Source organism: Nomascus leucogenys, chromosome 10 (genome assembly GCF_006542625.1).
Source record: "Nomascus leucogenys isolate Asia chromosome 10, Asia_NLE_v1, whole genome shotgun sequence".
Classification (NCBI taxonomy): domain Eukaryota; kingdom Metazoa; phylum Chordata; class Mammalia; order Primates; family Hylobatidae; genus Nomascus; species Nomascus leucogenys.
This window is the reverse complement of record NC_044390.1, coordinates 50,174,392-50,193,790: the sequence shown is the minus strand read 5'-3', so window position 1 is coordinate 50,193,790 and position 19,399 is coordinate 50,174,392. Positions and strand designations below refer to the sequence as shown.

The following is a 19,399-nucleotide window of genomic DNA, read 5'->3' as shown; positions in this document are numbered from 1 at the left end:
TGTCGAGTTACAAGGTACATCTCAAATTTTAATGTGTACAATAAACTGGAAATCTTGTTTTTTTGTTTTTTTTTTTGCAGAAGATCTGGAATAAAGTCTGAGTTGCTGAATTTTTAATAAGCTCACAAGTAATGCCAATGATTTTGCCACAAAGAACAATATTTTATCAAACATCCAATAAGTGAAATAACCTGTTTTTTTTCCCCCCAGTTTTTATGGCCTATAAGAGAGAGATGACAGCCTTCATTTTCCAAAACCAGATATATGCAAAGAAACCCTAAGAAAGAAGAGCAGCTGCCAGATTACATTTGATAATTTATACAAATCAGCTGCATAAAGATACTTAATAATGAAGAAAAAATAATTAACTCTATAGTGAAAAAAATCTGACAGCTCTTTAACCAAGTGAATCATTAGCATCAACTGCACTAGGACAAATTTTATGGTGTGCTAAAACACACAGAAGGACACAGCATCACTGCTGGAATGTTGTTCCCAATAAGTAAATTATAGTCTAAATTCAACCATATGGAAACATCAGTTTTATGCAAAGTTCAAGATACCGGTATCTTCTATGTTCTGTAATGTTTAATAGTGATTTTAAGTAGTCTTTCCTTAGTACCCTAGAGAACAAGTATCTCCTGATAATTTTTTTCAGAACTTTCTGGGTAATAAATGCCATCCTGTTTAAATAAGCATTTTCTTAATTCTGTTCTGCATAGGGCTAATAGCAAACACAAATGGAACTTCAACATTACATGTTCTCCATCTTTACTAAGGATCCCAGCTTTTCCCCAATAGCAATCTTGAGTATCCACACTTTTCCAAGTTCAACAGCCACAAAAAGAACACTTTTAATACTGCAGATCATAAATTAATGGTGAGAATTTTGCAAGGCATATAAAAAGCCCTAATGTAAAAAATTTAGAAAAGGCTCTGGTATATAGGAAATATTTTTCACAGACCCTTAATTATCATAAGAATTTTAAAAAGTAGTTAAAACAAACTTATTAGGGAGAAAAAAACACAAGTATAGAAGTCAAGGTTTGCAAGTACTAAACACACAGCATTCTGGAGGCAGAGTGGACACAGCTCTTGATCTGAGACATGGTTAGTGGATAAAAAAAATGCAACTTTTTCCTCTATCTCCTCCTTCTCTGGGATTTATTTTCTGATGAGATTTTCTGGACAAATTACACCTGCATCTTGAGAAAATGCCACCTGTTTACATGCTACGACCACACCCACAGGCAGAAGGACCAAGACCCTCAGAAAAAGTCCACCCATTTCCGGGTGAATCTTCAGAAAAGATTCAGAAACAATGAAGAGAAAAATAGAAGTTTCTCCTTTCCTGTCCTTAGGTACCCTCCCCACCACAGACACCAGCAATTTCTGCTACAATAATGGAAATATGGGCCACGCTGCCCTGTCTTTACCAAACCCAAACAGAACAGGCCCTGTGACCATCCTTCAGTGGAAAAGTAAAACTTAACTCTCATGAATGTATCTTGAACCCCTCATAGTTGATTCTGGCCTTACCTTAGAGTCACATGAGGTACTTAATTAAAAAAACATAAATGTGTCCACACAAAACAATAAACAGAACCTGTGAAGAGGGCACAAGTAAAGGGATTTCTAATAATTAGGCATGTAATTTGAGTGCCTACACCTAAGTAATCCACATTACTTAGAATGGCAAAAAAGTCAATTAACTTTTCCACCAACCTAATAGAAGTCCAGCTGATAACTATTTAGCTAAGCATTGCCTTGCAATTTTTTTTATTTTTATTTTTTTTATTTTTATTTTTTAGAGAGTGTTTTGCTCTTGTCATCCAGGCTGGAGCGCAATGGCACAATCTCTGCTCACCGCAACCTCCACCTCCTGGGTTAAAGAGATTTTCCAGCCTCAGCCTCCCAAGTAGCTGAGATTACAGGCATCTACCACCATGCCCGGCTAATTTTTGTACTTTTAGTAGAGATGGGATTTTACCATGTGGGACAGGCTGCTCTGGAACTCCTGACGTCAGGTGATCCACCCACCTCGGTCTCCCAAAGTGCTGGGATTACAGGCATGAGCCACTACACCCAGCTGCCTTGTAATATTTAATAAGCTTATAAATCACTTGGTAACTTTTGACCTTCCCTATGTATTTTGATTCTGCAGGTTTTCAAAGGGTTCATGAATGTGTGTTTTAAGTAAGTCCCCTGTCAATGCTGATGTTGCTTCTTCTAGTCTCATCATTAGAATTGGTTAGAGAAGCAGGCACAGCACAGAGTCCCTTACACTCAGCACTCTTGTCACAACACAAATACTTCTGGCACAAATGAAGACAACAAATCTCCATCTTTAAGTATCATATTCTTTGCTGGTTCTTTAAAGTTTACAGAGGCAACAGAAAGTAGCAATGCCTGAATAAGTCTACACTTGGAAAACAACACGTACTATTGAAATGTTTATAAAGCAGATACTATGTGCTCAAGAGTATGTTACAGACCACTGTGCTTGGAATAACACATTATGTGATTTAATTCTCATAACAAACTGGGAGTCAGCACAGATGTTTAATAATTCCTAGGATTTAGATTAAGAGCTTAGCATTTTTATTTCATCTTCTGTTTCTCTGTCCTTGGTTTTTTTAAAAAATGTATAGAACACTAAATATAGACAGATGAGAGGGATACAGAAAGGAAGAATTTAATGTAGTTTAAAGAAATTTTTACTGTGTTCATATTTACTTGTTTGTGATTTGTGGAGCAACTACTGGATCTGCAGGAATAGAAAACAAGTTGCTAAATGTCTCTGCAAGCACTGGTTTAATAGAAAATTTAAAAATTAAGATGCTAAAATACATACTTTTTTTTTTCCAATTTTATCTGCTTTCGGGTTTCGGAAAATTGTGAGCACCAGCTCTAAAAATGTAACAGACTCACCAGTCAAAACTTCCAATCAGTTCTGTGAGGCCAGACTTCAAGGTGGGGCCAGACTGAAATAAGAGGTAAAATAGCTGATTGCCACACCCTGTGAAGTTTGTAGAAATCTGAAGTGACTGGAAGCCTGAGAGGAAAAGTCCCCTCCAGAGTAAAGTTTGGCTGGAACCGTATGTGTTCATATCACGTCTAGTAACTCTAGACAGTGTTTGGAAAATATAGTTAAAAAAAAAATTTCTCCAGCCCTAGAGAAACTCCAAAATGACAGAACAGAAAGTAAACTGTTTCATTACACAATTAAACCAGAATGTGACATGCATCACAGTCAGTCTTCTTAAGAGATTGCAAAGACAAAAAGAGACTCCCATAATTAGTCCACAAGTAAAAGAATTTACAGCACCATGTAATACATGGTTCATCCTAAATTCACCTGGTAATGGGGGAGGCGATCCGTGTATGCTATTTGGTTATAATCAATGACAAAATTAACTTTTCACATCCTCATGACAGGAGGTAATTTTGCAACTTAGCGAGTTATCTTTTTGGCTATTTACATTTTAAGCAATCAATGGCTCTGTACTCCCTGAGCACTAGACTCTGCTTGCCCTTTCCTGATAGCCAGTGTCCTTTCTTGACTCCTACCATAGGGCTCACAGCTGGCAGCTCACATCTTACATGAACCCCAACTGCCAGAGCAGCACTCCAGTCCCACATCAGGTAATGAAGCCTGAGCTACAGGAGAAGAGCCTTCAGCCCTCCTGGCTGAAATTGCACCTTCATGATAATGGGAATGGGAGCAGTGTTTCAGCTTCAGTTTCTATTTATAATGGTGACATGAAAAAAATACTGCTGGATTTTCAGCATGAGTCCGCATGGAGATACCTCTAAGAGTTCTCCCTGTGACAGCCCACCTCATTCACGACACCATGGGATAGTAATAGAGCTTCTAAAACAGACACCCAAAGCATTGGAGAGAAAAATCGCTCTTCATCTTAGTAAAATTATATTGAGAGTAAAAAAGAAGAGCATCTTAAAAAAAAAAACTCAGATTAGATATAAGATTGATCATGTTGGCCAGAAAATGTTCCCCTAAAATAAACGTCTCTCTAAACACTAAACTGCACAGCTACTCTCAGCATGAGAAGCATGAGCATTATGAAGAAAGGGGACATATTCTCAGCAAAATTTTATAAAGTTTCTCTTTTATCTCTGCTGCTCTCTCGTCTCCTAGCCATTAAATGGGGGATTTATATTGGAATACATCTGACAATTTCCAACAGCTCATTTTTATTTTTATTTTTTTTTTGAGACAGAGTCTTGCTCTCTCACATATGCTGGAGTGCAGTGGTGTGACCTTAGCTCACTGCAATCTCCACCTTCCAAGTTTAAGCGATTCTCCTTCCTCAGTCTCCTGAGTAGCTAGAATTACAGGCACCCCCCACCACCCCTGGATAATTTTTGTATTTTTAGTAGAGACAGGGTTTCACCATATTAGCCAGGCTGGTCTCAAACTCCTGACCTCAAGTGATCTGTCCACCTTGGCCTCCCAAAGTGCTGGGATTACAGAGATGAGCCACCGCACCCAGCCTTCACCAACACTTTTTGATGAAGAATCAGCATCTGACTTTGTTTATACAGTAAAATATATTTGAGCTTACAACATAGTTAACTTAAAAGCTATTGTATTTCTTGCATGGTCACATTGCCCATCATGTTTATTTGTACTGTAATAGCAGTATTCAAGTTTAGTAAAATAAAAGATACTGAAATCATGCTTACCTATATCTATTGGGCAAATTAATATGCATGTCAGGCTAATATCTACTGTAACAACTTTGTGGTGAATTTTTTCGGATATTAGATATAAATATCTAAGCATAAATAATTTTAATGTACTAGTAATAATGTAGAATTTTTTTTAATTTTCTGTAACCATAATTTATTTATAATACTTATTTTTCAAAAGTATGACTAATATTAAAATGACTAAGACATTCATCCAAAATAAATATTGTGGTCTTATATTCATAATATTGTAGAAAATACCGTATAATTTAGGCCGGGCGCAGTGGCTCATGCCCGTAATCCCAGCTACTCAGCCAAGATCATGCCACTGCACTCCAGCATGGGCAACAGAGCAAGGCTCTGTCTTTAAAAAAAAAAAAAAAAAAAAAAAAAAAGAGAAAATACTGTATAATTCACACGAATGCAAGTTGTCTCCAAACACTACACATAACCATGCTAATTGTTTTGAAGTAGTAAACAGGAACCAAAGCATAACCATAGACTCTACTGTTGAGTTTATACACTGAACTGTTCTTTCTTTTGCAGTGTAAGTACTTCAGCCTGCAAATATTGGATAATTACACTGGATAATCAGTTTTTTGTCAAAGAAACTTCCTCTGCATCTTTTAGTCTTTATCATTCTGTATTGCTAAGTTTAATCCTATCTTTGTGCTCCACTTTTTGGGTGCTCTTAAAATGAGCTTTAATCTAAACAAATCTGTATCTACTTTAAGAGACTGAAAACAACAACAACAACAACAACAACAAATCTTGTAATCCCAGCACTTTGGGAGGCTGAGGAGGGCGGATCACAAGGTCAGGAGATGGAGACCATCCTGGCTAACACGGTGAAACCCCATCTCTACTAAAAATACAAAAAATTAGCCAGGCATGGTGGCGGGCGCCCGTAGTACCAGCTACTCGGGAGGCTGAGGCAGGAGAATGGCGTGAACCCGGGAGGCGGAGCTTGCAGTGAGCCCAGATCACGCCATTGCACTCCAGCCTGGAAGCGAGTCTCAAAAAACAAAAAACAAAAAAACCTTTTCCAAAGCAAAAATACTGCAATGGTTCTGAGGTCCTAGATAAAGACAATCCTGAGTCAGAAAGAACGACAAAAGGTTTCTTTAGCTGTAAATGTGATTTACGTATATTTCAAAAAAGCAGAGAATATCTACATATAATCAAAATGCTTCAATAAAGAGAGATGAACAAAATATCCTCCCTTTTTATAAGGTAAGAAAATAAAGACTCTTATTTCTAATTTATATTTTCTCCTATAACAGCCAAATCTCGACCAGGCATGGTAGCTCATGCCTGTAATCTCTGCACTCTACGAGGCCGAGGTGGTTAGATCACTTGAGGTCAGGAGACCGGCCTGGCCATCATGGCAAAACCCTGTCTCTACTAAAAATACAAAATTAGCCGGGCATGGTGGCATGCACCTGTAATCCCAGCTACTCGGGTGGCTGAGGCAGGAGAATCGCTTGAACCCAGGAGGCAGAGGTTGCAGTGAGCCGAGATCATGCCACTGCACTCCAGCCTGGGCGTCAGAGTGAGACTCCATCTCAAAAAACAAAAACAAAAACAGCTAAATCTCTGGACAGGTTCTTGATCTCTTGGGCATCTGAATTTCAGTAGACTGTAGGTTCAGGCATCTAAGGAGTAGCCTTGGGCACATTAAAGAAAAAAGCAGAAGAAAGGTGTTCTAAAAAAATCCATTAGTGGATATGAATAAAGCAAGTTCTTAGAGACCTATGAAGAGAGTTGGATTCTGACACAATAATAGTGGGAGACTACAACACCCCACTGACACTATTATATCACTGAAGCAAAAAAATTAAAGATATCAGGACTTAAACTCAACATTTAACCAAATAGTGCTAACTGGCATTTATAGAACTGTCCAACTGAAATCAACATAGTATACATTCTTCTCATCACCACGTCACATACTCTAAAATTGACCACACAATCAGAAATAAAACAATCCTCAGCAAATTCAATTTTCCCAAAGTCATACCAAACACACACTTAGGCCACAGGTTGGTAAAGATACAATTCATTACAAAGAAAACCACTTCAAATTATCCAATTACATGGAAATTTAAAAACCTTCACCTGAATGACTTTTGGGTAAATAATAAAATTAAGCAGAAATCACTAAGTTCTTTGAAACAAATAAGAAGAACAAAGATACACAAACCAGAATTGCTACAACACAGCCAACACAGTGTTAAGAAGGAAATTTCACATCAAAATCTATCAATTTAAATACCTATCATCATAAATAAATGAATGAGGCCGGGAATGGTGGCTCACTCCTGTAATCCCAACACTTTGGGAGGCCGACGAAGGTGAATCACTTGAGTTCAAGACAAACCTGGGCAGTAAAACCCTGTCTCTACTAAAAATACAAAAATTAGCCAGGCATGGGGGCACTCGTCTGTAATCTCAGCTACTCGGGAGGCTGAGGCAGGAGAATCCCTTAAACCCAGGAGGCAGAGGCTGCAGTGAGCCAAGATCGTTCCATTGTACTCCAGGCTAGGCAACACAGCGAGACTGTGTTTCAATCAATCATTAAAGCAAGAGAAAACCAATTCCCAAGCTAGCAGAAGACAAGAAATAACCAAAATTAGATCTGAACTGAAGGAAATTTAGAAATGAAAAGTCATAGAAAATATCAAGTAATCCGGGAGTTAAATCTTTGAAAAAAATTAAGAAGATAAACCACTAGCAAGATTAGTGAAGAAAGAATAGAAGATCCAAATAAGCACAATTAAAAATGACAACAGGGGGCCAGGTGCCGTGACTCACGCCTGTAATCCTAGCACTTTGAAAGGCCAAGGAAGGTGGATCACCTGAGGTCAGGAGTTCGAGACCAACCAGCCTGGCCAACATGGTGAAACCCCATCTCTACTAAAAATACAAAAATTACCCAGGTGAGGTGGTGAACACCTGTAGTCCCAGCTACTTGGGAGGCTGAGGCAAGACAATTACTTGAACACAGGAGGCGGAGGTTGCCTGCGTAACACAGCGAGACTCTGTCAAAAAAAAAAAAAAGATAAGGACAAAACCCAAAAAGGATGAAAACTGAGAATGGCACTAAGGCCCAGAGTTTTGGTCGCACTCTGACCAAAAAAGGAGACAATTTTAAACAAAATTATTGGAAGACATTATTCTGGACTGAGCTTGTCCAAACAGACAAACCTAAGCAAAATGGAGTCACTCATGCTTAAATGTGACATAATGGAACTGAACATTTAAGGAAAGTGGTAGATCCTAAAACAGGCCAGGTTTTGTCTGTCTTTTGTAAACAGCAGATTTAAGCACATAATTGCTTAAACCAGGAAGGTGAAGGTTTTAGTAATCTGAGATCATTCCATTGCACTCCAGCCTAGGTGACAGAGTGAGATTCCGCCTAAAAAAAAAAAAATGGCAACAGAGGCCAACCACAGTGGCTCATGCCTGTAATCCCAGCAATTTGGGAGGTGGATCACCTGAGGTCAGGAGTTCAAGACCAGCCTGACCAACATGGTGAAACCCTGTCTCTACTAAAAATACAAAAATTTGGCCAGGCGTGGTGGCATATGCCTGTAATCCCAGCTACTTGAAAGGCTGAGGTAGGAAAATTGCTTAAACCCCAGAGGCAGAGGTTGCAGTGAGCCAAGATCATGCCAGTGCACTCCAGCCTGGGCAACAGAGCGAGACTCTATCTCATCAAAAAAAAAAAAAAAAAAAGACTACAGAGACATTACCTCTGACCCCACAAAAATACAAATAGCTATTGAAGTTTACTATAGACACCTCTATACACAAAAACTAGAAAATCTAAAGGAAATGGATAAATTTCTAGACAAATAAATTCTCTCAAGACCAAACAAGTTGAAGCCCTAAATAGATCAATAACAAGCTCCAAAATTAAGTTAGTAGTACATAGGCTACCAACTAAAAAAATCCAAGACCAGAAAGTTCACAGCTGAATTCTACCAAGTGTAAAAAGAAAAGCTGATATAATGCCTTCTAAAACTATTACAAAAAATTAAGAAGGGACTTCTCCCCAGCTCATTATATTACAGCATCATTCTGATACCAAAACCTGGCAGAGACAAAACAAAGAAGAAAACCTCAGGCTAATATCCTTGATGAACATTGCTGCAAAAATCCTCAACAAAATATGGGCAAACCAAATCCAGCAGCACATCAAAAAGCTAATCCACTATAATCAAGTAGGCTTTATCACTGGAATGCAAGGTTGGTTCAAGATACAAAAAATCAATAAATCTGATTCATCACATAAACAGAACTAAAGAACCACAAAATTATCTCAATAGATGCAGAAAAAACTTTCAATAAAATGTAACATTGTTCATGTATAAAACCCTCAACAAACTAGGCATTGAAGATACATACTTCAAAATAATGAGTTATCTATGACAAATCTGAAGCCAACATACTAAATGGACACAAGCTGGAAGCATTCCTTCTGAAAACTGGCACAAGATAAGGACGCCTTTTCTCACCACTCCTAGTCAACAGAGAATTGGAAGTCCTGGCTAGAGAAATCAGGCAAGAGAAATAAATAAAATGCACCCACACAGGAAAGGAGGAAATCAAACTATCCCTGTTTTCAGATGACATGATTCAGTATCTAGAAAACCCTATAGTCTTGGCAGAAATGCTCTATAAACTGACAACTTCTGCAAAGTTTCAAAATACAAAACAAAGGTGCAGAAATAAGTAGCACCTCTACACATCAACATACAAGCCAAAAGCCAAACCAAAAACACAATCACATTAAAAAATGCCACAAAAAGAATAAGGTATCTAGGAATACAGCTAACCAGGGAAGTGAAAGGTCTCTATGACAACAATTACAAAATAATGCTCAAAGTCAGAGATGACACAAACAAATACAAACTATTTTATGGTCATGGACAGAGAAGATCAATATCATTAAAATGGCCATACTGACAAGGCATGATGACTCATGCCTGTAATCCCAGAACTTTGGGAGGCTGAGGCAGGCAGATTGCCTGAGCTCAGGAGTTTGAGACCAGTCAGGACAATATAAAGAAACCCAATTTCTACAAAAAATACTAAAAGAAAAATTAGCTGGGCATGGTGACGTGTGCCTGTAGTCCCAGATACCTGGGAGCCTGAGGTAGGAGGCTTGTTTGATCCCAGAATGTTAAGGTTGCAGTGAGCCAAGATCATGCCACTGCACTTCAGCCTGGGTGACAGAATAAGACCCTGTCTCTTCATAAAATAAAATAGAAAAAAAAATTTTTTTTAATGAAAATATACAGCCGGGCGCTGTGGCTCACACCTGTAATCCCAGCACTTTGGGAGGCTGAGTCGGGTGGATCACGAGGTCAGGAGTTCGAGACCAGCCTGGCCAACATGGTGAAACCCTGTCTCTACTAAAAATACAAAAACTAGCCGGGCTTGGTGGCACGTGCCTGTAATCCCAGCTACTTGGGAGGCTGAGGCAGGAGAATGGCTTGAACCCAGAAGGCAGAGGTTGCAGTGAACCAAGATCATGCCATTGCACTCCAGCCCAGCCCACAGAGCGAGACTCCGTATATTAAAAAAATAAATAATAATAATAATAATAACAATAATAATACGGGCCAGGCGCGGTGGCTCACACCTGTAATCCCAGCGCTTTGGGAGGCTGAAGCAGGTGGATCATCTGAGGTCAGGAGTTCAAGACCAGCCTGATCAACATGATGAAATCCCAGCTCTACTAAAAATACAAAATTAGCCAAGTGTGATGGCACATGCCTGTAATCTCAGCTACTTGGGAGGTTGAGGCAGGAGAATAGCTTAAACCCGGGAAGCGGAGGTTGCAGTGAGCCAAGATCGCGCCATTGCACTCCAGCCTGGGCAACAAGAACAAAACTGCATCTCAAAAAAAAAAAAAAAAAAAAAAGAAAGAAAGAAAATACAATACGTAAATATCATGGAATACTGTATGACCATAAAAAAGGAACAAGATCATTTCATTTGCAGCCACATGGATGAAATTGAAGCCCATTATCCTTAGACAACTAATGCAGAAAGGCCAGCCATGGTGGCCCACACCTGTAATCCAAGTACTTTTGGAGGCCAAGGAGGGCAGCTTCCTTGAGGTCAGGAGCTCCAGACCAGCCTGGCCAACATGGTGAAACCCCGTCTCTACCAAAAATACAACAACTAGACAGGTGTGGTGGCTCGTGCCTGTAATCCCAGCTACTCAGGAGGCTGAGGCAGGAGAATCGCTTGAACCTGGGAGGCAGAGGTTGTAGTGAGCTGAGATCATGCCACTGCAGTCCAGCCTGAGTGACAGAGTGACAGTCCATCTCAAAGAAAAAAAAAAAGGTAAACTGATACAGAAAGAGAAAAACAAATGTACTATCTCATTTATAAGAGCTAAATAATAAGAACACATGGATGCAAAGAGGGGAAAAACAGACACAGGCCTAATTGAGGTTGGCAGGACAAAGACCTGTTTGGGCCGGGCACAATGGCTCATTCCTGTAACACCACGACTTTTGGAGGCTGAGTTGGGCAGATCACCTGAGGTCAGGAGTTCAAGACCAGCCTGGCCAACATGGTCAAACCTCGTCTCTACTAAAAATATAAAAATTGGCCGGGCATGGTGGCAGGCACTTGTAATCCCCACTACTTGGGAGGCTGACGCAGGAGAATCACTTGAACCCAGGAGGCAGAGGCTGCAGTGAGCCGAGATCACACCATTGCACTCCAGCCTGGACAACAACAGCAAAACTCCATCTCAAAAAAAAAAAATTAAATTAAATAAATTTTAAAAAGTACCTGTTTGTTGCTATGCTTAGTACCTTGGTGAAAAAATAATCTACATCAAACTTTCATGACACAATTTTACCTATGTAATAAACCTGCATGTGTACCTCTGAACTAAAATTAAAAGTTGAAAGGAAAAAACTCGACGGGTAGGGGTAAGTGCAATACGTAAGCTGAAAGACTGGTTTGTGCTATTTATTTCTGGGTCCATGCAGGCACGTGAGATTATGAACAAGTGGCCCAGAACCCTAAGTTGGTGGGGAAAACAGGTTGCTGCTGCAGATTCAGTGTCTGGGGAACGGGAATATGCCAGGAGACTCGTAGACACGTTTGAAGGATTTTTGCAAGAAATGCTAGAATCAAAAATGCTGTGGTGAAGTTCCTGAGGGTGGTGTCTTGTCCTGAGAGGGGTGTGAATGCATCAGTGTCTAGTGGGCATGATTGTGAGTCGGTGGGAATCCTGCGGTGGCAACTGTGGAAAGAGAAGGTCTGCCATCAGAGCTTCTTTCCTCTAAGTTTTCAGTCCTCTCTCACTCTAAGACCAGGAATCAGAAAACAATGGGCAGTGTGACAGCCAATACATAGGAGCAGAGCCTCCCATTCCCAGACACTCAGTTTTATTCCAGGCTAGACCTTTATGGTATTTTTATTCTGACACAAAATCTATAGAGTTTGCTGAACACCAAGCAACTCTCCAACACCAATTCTTTTCTAACATTTAAATTCTGACACCACCCAGAGTCAGCACAGGCCCTGATTCAGGGCTTGGTCTCAAAATACTGTTCTTACTACAGCTGCCAGTAACAAACCCCATGGGCCCATTTATGCTTCTAAATTATGAGCCCATTATGAGCTACTGTTTTAAAAATTCAGGACTCCCATAAACTTGCTCAAGTTCAATAACTTAATAGTGCTATACACAGTACTCAGAAAAACACTGTAGTTATGTTGACCGGATTATTATAAAAGATATAACCCAAGAAAAGTCAAATGAAAGAAATGTGTAAGACAAAGAAAAGAGGTGGGGAAAGATGAAGCACGTAAGTAATCCTGGTAAATGGCTATAATTAATAAAATTCTCCATCTTTTGTGTGCTCCAGAAACAGTTTATGGAAAGAAACACACATCCCATTATGACTTAGATGATGCACTCTTTTCTTACCTATCACATAGCCAGACACAGATTCTGCCCATTTTCTTATTCCCTTAGAAAACTCAGCTGAATTTGTCTTCAGTGGTCAAAATAAAATACTACTTAATCAAACTTAAGTTTATCTCCTTCCCACAGCTCCTGAACTTTTGAGCTACCCTCAGTCTAAGCCAACATACAACCCCATTACATGCTCCTCCTAAGAACATGCTAAACATTCTCTGATTTAGCCAGGCGCGGTGGCTCACCCCTGTAATCCCAGCACTTTGGGAGGCCGAGGCGGATGGATCACCAGGTCAGGAGATCCAGACCATCCTGGCTAATACGGGGAAACCCGGTCTCTACTAAAAATACAAAAAATTAGCCGGGTGTGGTGGCCGGCGCCAGTAGTCCCAGCTACTCAACAGGCTGAGGCAGGAGAATGGCGTGAACCCGGGAGGCGGAGCTTGCAGTGAGCGGAGATCGCACCACTGCACTCCAGCCTGGGTGAGAGTGAGACTCCGTCTCAAAAAAAAAAAAAAAAAAATTATCTGATTTAGAATCTGATTTTTTCACCCTCCATTTGCCACTCCCCTCCCACCTTGTTTCTCACTTTGGTTGCTCCTTCCTATGAAAAAACCCACCCTTGTCTGCCTAACCTTTGAGATCCTTAAAGATCTTATAGCTGGTACTTCCTCCTGTTGCAATACTCCTTTGGAACTTAATTTTTTTTAATATAAATCTAACTTTATTTTTAAAAGTCTAGAAACGCCTCAAAGCAAGAACAACTTTATCTTCAGTAAGATCCTTTCGGTCCCATTCCATCTTAACTGCATCTGTCTGTGGGTCCCCAGCTTTCCAGGGCTCTATAGCTTCTCTTCAGATAAAAGGCTTCTTCCATGGCTGGAGTGAGCAGGCTAGGAAATCTGCAGGGGAGGCTCCCCAGGAAGAACTAACTGGGCCTTTAATAACCTTCTTTTGCAGGTTCAATATGAGCCTTTAGCTTGGGAGTCACTGGGCTCAAGCTTTAATTTTCAAGTAAGTTATTCACTCAGGTTTTGAAACTCAGTGTTTGAAAAATCCAGTAAAATTACTCAAACACAGTGCTCATATAAAAGAAAAAAAATTTAAGGTGCTTACGTTTTATACTTCAACAAGAAAAGCAAAAGAATCTATTTCTTTTAGACAATAAATGTACTACTTTATTATCTCCATTATAAATCATGTAGTAAACAATTAGTCATATGGGGATACCTCTAGGAGGTACTAAGTTTTATCTTATAAAATTTAGTCCGCCCCATCTGGGAAGAAGTGAGGGGCGTCTCTGCCTGGCCGCCCCGTCTGGGAAGTGAGGAGCGCCTCTGCCCGGCCGCCCCATCTGGGATGTGGGGAGCGCCTCTGCCCGACCGCCCCTGCCCAACCGCCCCGTCTGGGAGGTCTACCACGGAGGCCAGAAGCAATGTGGGGGCTGGACGTAGTGGCTCACGCCTGTGGTCCCGGCACTCTGGGGGGCCGAGGCGGGTTGATCACTTCAGGCTAGGAGTTCGAGACCAGTCTGGCCAACATGGCGAAACATGAAAAATACAACAGACAAACCAACCAACCAACTCAGTGACAACAAAACAGGTCTATCCCGGAGTCATACTCTAATTTTTTCTATTTTCCTCCCTTTCTGATCCTTTATCCCACTTTCTTTTTCTTCCTCTTCCTTCTCCTTCTTCTTTGTCAGAGGATTGAGTTATTATCACTGATCCATATAAAGTCCCTCTCTCATTTATTTTAATTCCCACCCCCCATTTCTATTCCCCGACTTCCCATGTGCAACCTTCCTAATATGTTTGATATGCATCTTTTTGTTTGTATGTATTTTTAGAAAATGTTTATTGTTTTGTGTGCAAAAAAAATTAATAATAAAAAAAAAAAGCCAAAAAAAAAAAAAAATTTAGCATCGGCCAGGCACAGTGGATCACACCTGTAATCCCAGCACTTTGGGAGGCCGAGGCGGGCAGATCACGAGGTCAGGAGTTCAAGAACAGCCTGGCCAACCTGGTGAAACCCCGTCTCTACTAAAAATACAAAAATTAGCTGGGCGTGCTGGCATGCACCTGTAATCCCAGGTACGCTGGAGGCTGAGGGAGGAGAATTGCTTAAACCCAGAGTTGGAGGTTGCAGTGAGCCTAGATCGCACCATTGCACTCCAGCCTTGGCAGTAGAGCAAGACTCTGTCTCGGGGGAAAAAAAAAAAATTAGCATTAAACTCATACATCAAGATTACAGGATATAGAACAGAGATATTCACTCTCAGAAATTTACCCTGCAATAGGAGGAACTGATGTTTTTATGAATCTATGTAACTCAGCAATTATCTACCACATTTTCTTGTGAAAATGTATTCATTTTCTACAGCCAAAACGGAAGAGAAATTTTCCTTATTCTTTTCCTTGATAGCTCTCTAAAAGCTAACGCTTGAAATTGTGTTTGAAAACACCCAGGCAAAAAAACACACCTGAGAAGGCTGGGCACGGTGACTCACACCTGTAATCCCAGCACTTTGGGAGGCCGAGGTGGGCGGATCACCTGAGGTCAGGAGTTCAAGATCAGCCTGGCCAACATGGCGAAACCTCGTCTCTACTAAAAATACAAAAATTAGCCGGGCATGGTGGCGAGCACCTGTAATCCCAGCTACTCAGGAGGCTGAGGAAGGAGAGTCGCTTGAACCTGGGAGTCAGAGGCTGCAGTGAGCTGAGATCATGCCACTGCACTCCAGCCTTGGCAACAAAATGAGACTTCATTTCAAAAAATAAAAAACACACCTGAGAAAATTTCTACACTCACATGGGGAAAAAGAAGTAAATGAGAATTTTTAACAATGGAATATATGATTAGGTATTTTTTGAAACCTATTTTATGTTTTTGTAAATATTTTCTCACCTTTCAAGCTCTACTAATAAAATACAATTTACAGTTTAAAAAAGTCAGTATAAGTGAACAAATCTTTTCAAGGTGACAAAACAAAGGAGTGGCAGTGCTGATTAGAAAACAGATGTGTCTGACTCATGTGTCAAGTCAGGCCATCCAATCCCTGGAGAGATTTTCCCACCCCATCCTGCTCACTTCAGTGCCCGATGACAACCCTCTCAGGAGACACTGCATTACGCCCCAATGAGTGCCCCAAGTGCATTTTACTTGGCAAGTTCTTGTACTAGCTCACTGAGGTGAGGTTTTTTTTCTGTCTTTGGGGATACAATTTTTTTTCACAAATCTTAGAGAATCCAGGTGGCAGAAATTATTTCTGTTTTCCCCTCAATACCAGCGTCTGATTGCTGACCAGCAATATGTCTCCAAGAAATGGAAGCTGGCTTGGATAAAAACAATCTTAATGTCTCAAAGGGTTAGCTTTTCAAAGGCAGAATACACCAGGAGATCCCTCTAGGCCCCAGAACATTCACCTTCTTCTTGAGAGGCTACACTCCATACCTCAGCTTGTTCTATAAGAGAAAATGACCCAAGAGCTGATACTAACTCTAGCAGACAGACATGGTGGGTATCTTGGTTTATTCAGATAGTACAGGACCAGGAAAAAACTAAAGGGTGGTTAAGGACACATCACCCCATAAAGTTTCCAAAAAACATTGACCCCCAAAACATTATCATCTCTGTGCTTAGGGAAGATAAAAGAAAAAGAGGCACAGATATTTTTTACAATACAGTGTCAGGGGATTACTCTTTGCTTTCTTCTCATGGAAAATATTTAAAAACAGAAAACAAATTTTTAAATGTTTCCAAAGTGTTGTCGGTAAATAATTAAAATACAGTATGAAAAATGTACACTAAAGGACAAATAGTTCATAATGTGAATTAGGGAGAGAAAGGTGACAGTTCCTTGAAGTAAAATACTAAATTTTCAGTTCTTGAGATTGTCAGAACTGGAAATTTAGTATGTATTTTTACTTCAAGCCAGAGTTAGGCTGGAGGTAAGGAGAACTGGGGGATACACGGGAGATCCTGCTTGGAACACATGTAAAAAAATGCAGGGGAAAATCAGTCCTCTGTGGAGTGTGAAAATAGTTAAGTGATAGGCAATTAGTCTGAGGTGGAAATCTAGGCCCTGGATTCCTGCTTTGAAAAAAATCTAACTCAGGCCGGGCGCGGTGGCTCACGCTTGTAATCCCAGCACTTTGGGAGGCCAAGGCGGGCGGATCACGAGGTCAGGAGATCGAGGCCATTCTGGCTAACGTGGTGAAACCCTGTCTCTACTAAAAATACAAAAAATTAGCCGGGTGTGCTGGCGAGCGCCTGTAGTCCGAGCTACTAGGGAGTCTGAGGCAGGAGAATGGCGTGAACCCAGGAGGCGGAGCTTGCAGTGAGCTGAGATCGCGCCACTGTACTCCAGCGTGGGTGACAGAGCGAGACTCCATCTCAAAAAAAAAAAAAAAAGAAAAAAAAGAAAAAATCTAACTCAAATGCATTTTTTTTTTTTTGTAAATTACTACATTAGAGGAAATAAAATTCAGGCTTAACCAACTATAAACTGTCAATTAAGCTCCAATTACATAACCGGGAAATTTGTACCCTCAAAGTAGAAATTAAGAAATTAAGAAACTGAGGCAGGGAGCGCTGGCTCACACCTGTAATCCTACCACTTAGGGAGGCCGAGGCCGGTGGATCCCCTGAGGTCAGGAGGTCAAGACCAGCCTGGCCAACACGGAGAAACTCTATCTCTACTAAAAATACAAAACTTAGCCGAGCATGGTGATGGGCGCCTGTAATCCCAGCTACAGGGGAGGCTGAGGCAGGAGAATCGCTTGAAATCGGGAGGCGGAGGTTGCAGATCTTGCCACTGCACTCCAGCTTGGGCATCAGTGCAGGACTCCGTCTCAAAAAATAAATAAATAAATAAATAAAAAGAAGAAGAAAAGAGGAGAGAAACAAACAAACAAAGACAGACAGGAAGAAGACAGAAAGAACATAACTGGACCTAACCAATTATGGAATTTGGGATTTTTGCATCATGCACCTTATAAAAGTCCTTCAAGCCCCTCTTATGAACCAAAAACTACAACCCATAGGGGTGCTCTAAAATTTTTGAACCACTCTTTGATGAAATTCTTTAATATTTTTAAGGAGACTGCCTTTTTTTTTTTTTTTTTTTTTGAGCGCGATCTTGGCTCACTGCAACCTCCTCCCGGGTTCAAGCGATTCTCCCGCCTCAGCCTCCCGGGTGGGTGGCTGGGATTACAGGCAGTCGCCACTATGCCCGGCTTCTTTTTTTTTTTTTTTTAGACGGAGTCAAGCTCTGTCACCCAAGCTGGAAAGCAAATAGCGTGATCTCGACTCACTGCAACCTGCGCCTCCCGGGTTCAAGCGATTTTCCTGCGTCAGCCTCCTGAGTAACTGGGATTACAGGACCGCGCCACCACACCCGGCTAATTTTTTGTATTTCTAGTAGAAACGGGGGTTTCACCATGTTGGTCAGGCTGGTCTCGAACTCCTGACCTCGTGATCCGCCCGCCTCGGCCTCCCAAAGTGCTAGGATTATAGGCGTAGGCCACTGCGCCAGACTAATTTTTGTATTTTTAGTAGAGAGGGGTTTTCGCCATGTTGGCCAGGCTGGTCTCGAACTCCTGGCCTCGGGTGATCCGCCCGCCTCGGCCTCTCGAAGTGCTGGGATTACAGGCGTGAACCAACACGCCCGGCCTGCCCTAAATTTTTAATAGGGGGAAAGATGAACCGGAAACGCAGCGGACTAAAGCCCTTCCCATTCATGAACCCTCTCCCCGAGTCAGGATTCTCCCCTGACTACCCTCCCGTGGTCCCTGCACAATTTGGGAGAGACGCGGCGCTGCGGGTGCAGAGCCACCCCCAGAGGGCTTCAGGTCAGGGCACAGACACCGCGCAGGGAAGAGACAAGACGCCCGGGGCCCCGGCTGTCAGCGAAGCCGCCATCTTATGGCTGAAGGGGACTTGAGGCCGAGCTGGGTAAGGAGAACTCGGGGCGCAGTTTGTGGAAATGACTGCGGGGAGGCCCGAGTCCGCCACAGCCACTTCCCACCGGTTCCAACCAGCCCCTCCCTCTCTCTCCGGATGTCGGAACCGCCACTCTCACCATTTCTAGGCTTCCAGGGGGGCCCCGGCGTCTTAGCTGTGGATCTCCCAATACTTGCAGGTCACAGGGCCAAAGAGGCTGGGCCTCTAGGAGCAGGGTACACAGAGCACGGAAAACGAGACCACAAGCTCCAGCTGCAGCTAGAGACAAAGGCCCCGCCAAATCCCGGAAGCCGCCCTGTCCGCTCCAGCTGCGTGCCTGATTGGACGGTCCCCAGCTCAGCGTCCCTGATTGGAAAACGTCTAAGGCCCGGCCCCTTCAGGTCTTGAGTGACAGAAGACCTGACCAAATGCTGGACTGAATGAAGAAAGACTGACAGCCTAAGCTGCAGCCTTTTCAGACAGGGCTTCCTCCCTGAGCTGAGCCAGGCCCACCCCGTACGGTATTTGCATTTAACCTCGTGTATAAGGTTTCATGTATTTATAAATAACATACTATATGGCTATTCACAAATGAAAAATAACCATAATTTTAAAATTTCAGTTTTTATCATCTTCCTGGTTTCTGGCATTTGAAAAGCAGCCTGAGATTTTTTTAAAAAGGCAATCCCTCTGAAATAAAATATAAGCCACATGTGAATTTTAAATTTTCTACTATACAACTTTCTACTATACAAGAAACAAGAAAAAGGTGGAGTTGATTGTAAC

At 41.6% G+C, this 19,399-nt stretch overlaps 1 protein-coding gene across 1 annotated transcript in view; it reads right to left on the bottom strand.

The window, feature by feature from the left end:
* The window catches only part of LOC100589703 (zinc finger protein 724), a 29,204-nt gene extending 10,343 nt beyond the window's left edge, over positions 1 to 18,861 (bottom strand). The window contains exon 1 of the mRNA XM_030820300.1: positions 18,753 to 18,861. Within this exon, the coding sequence (XP_030676160.1) occupies positions 18,753 to 18,755 (3 nt within the window). The 5' untranslated portion in view covers positions 18,756 to 18,861. The remainder of the gene's footprint in view (positions 1 to 18,752) is intronic.
* Positions 18,862 to 19,399: the final 538 nt, after the last annotated feature.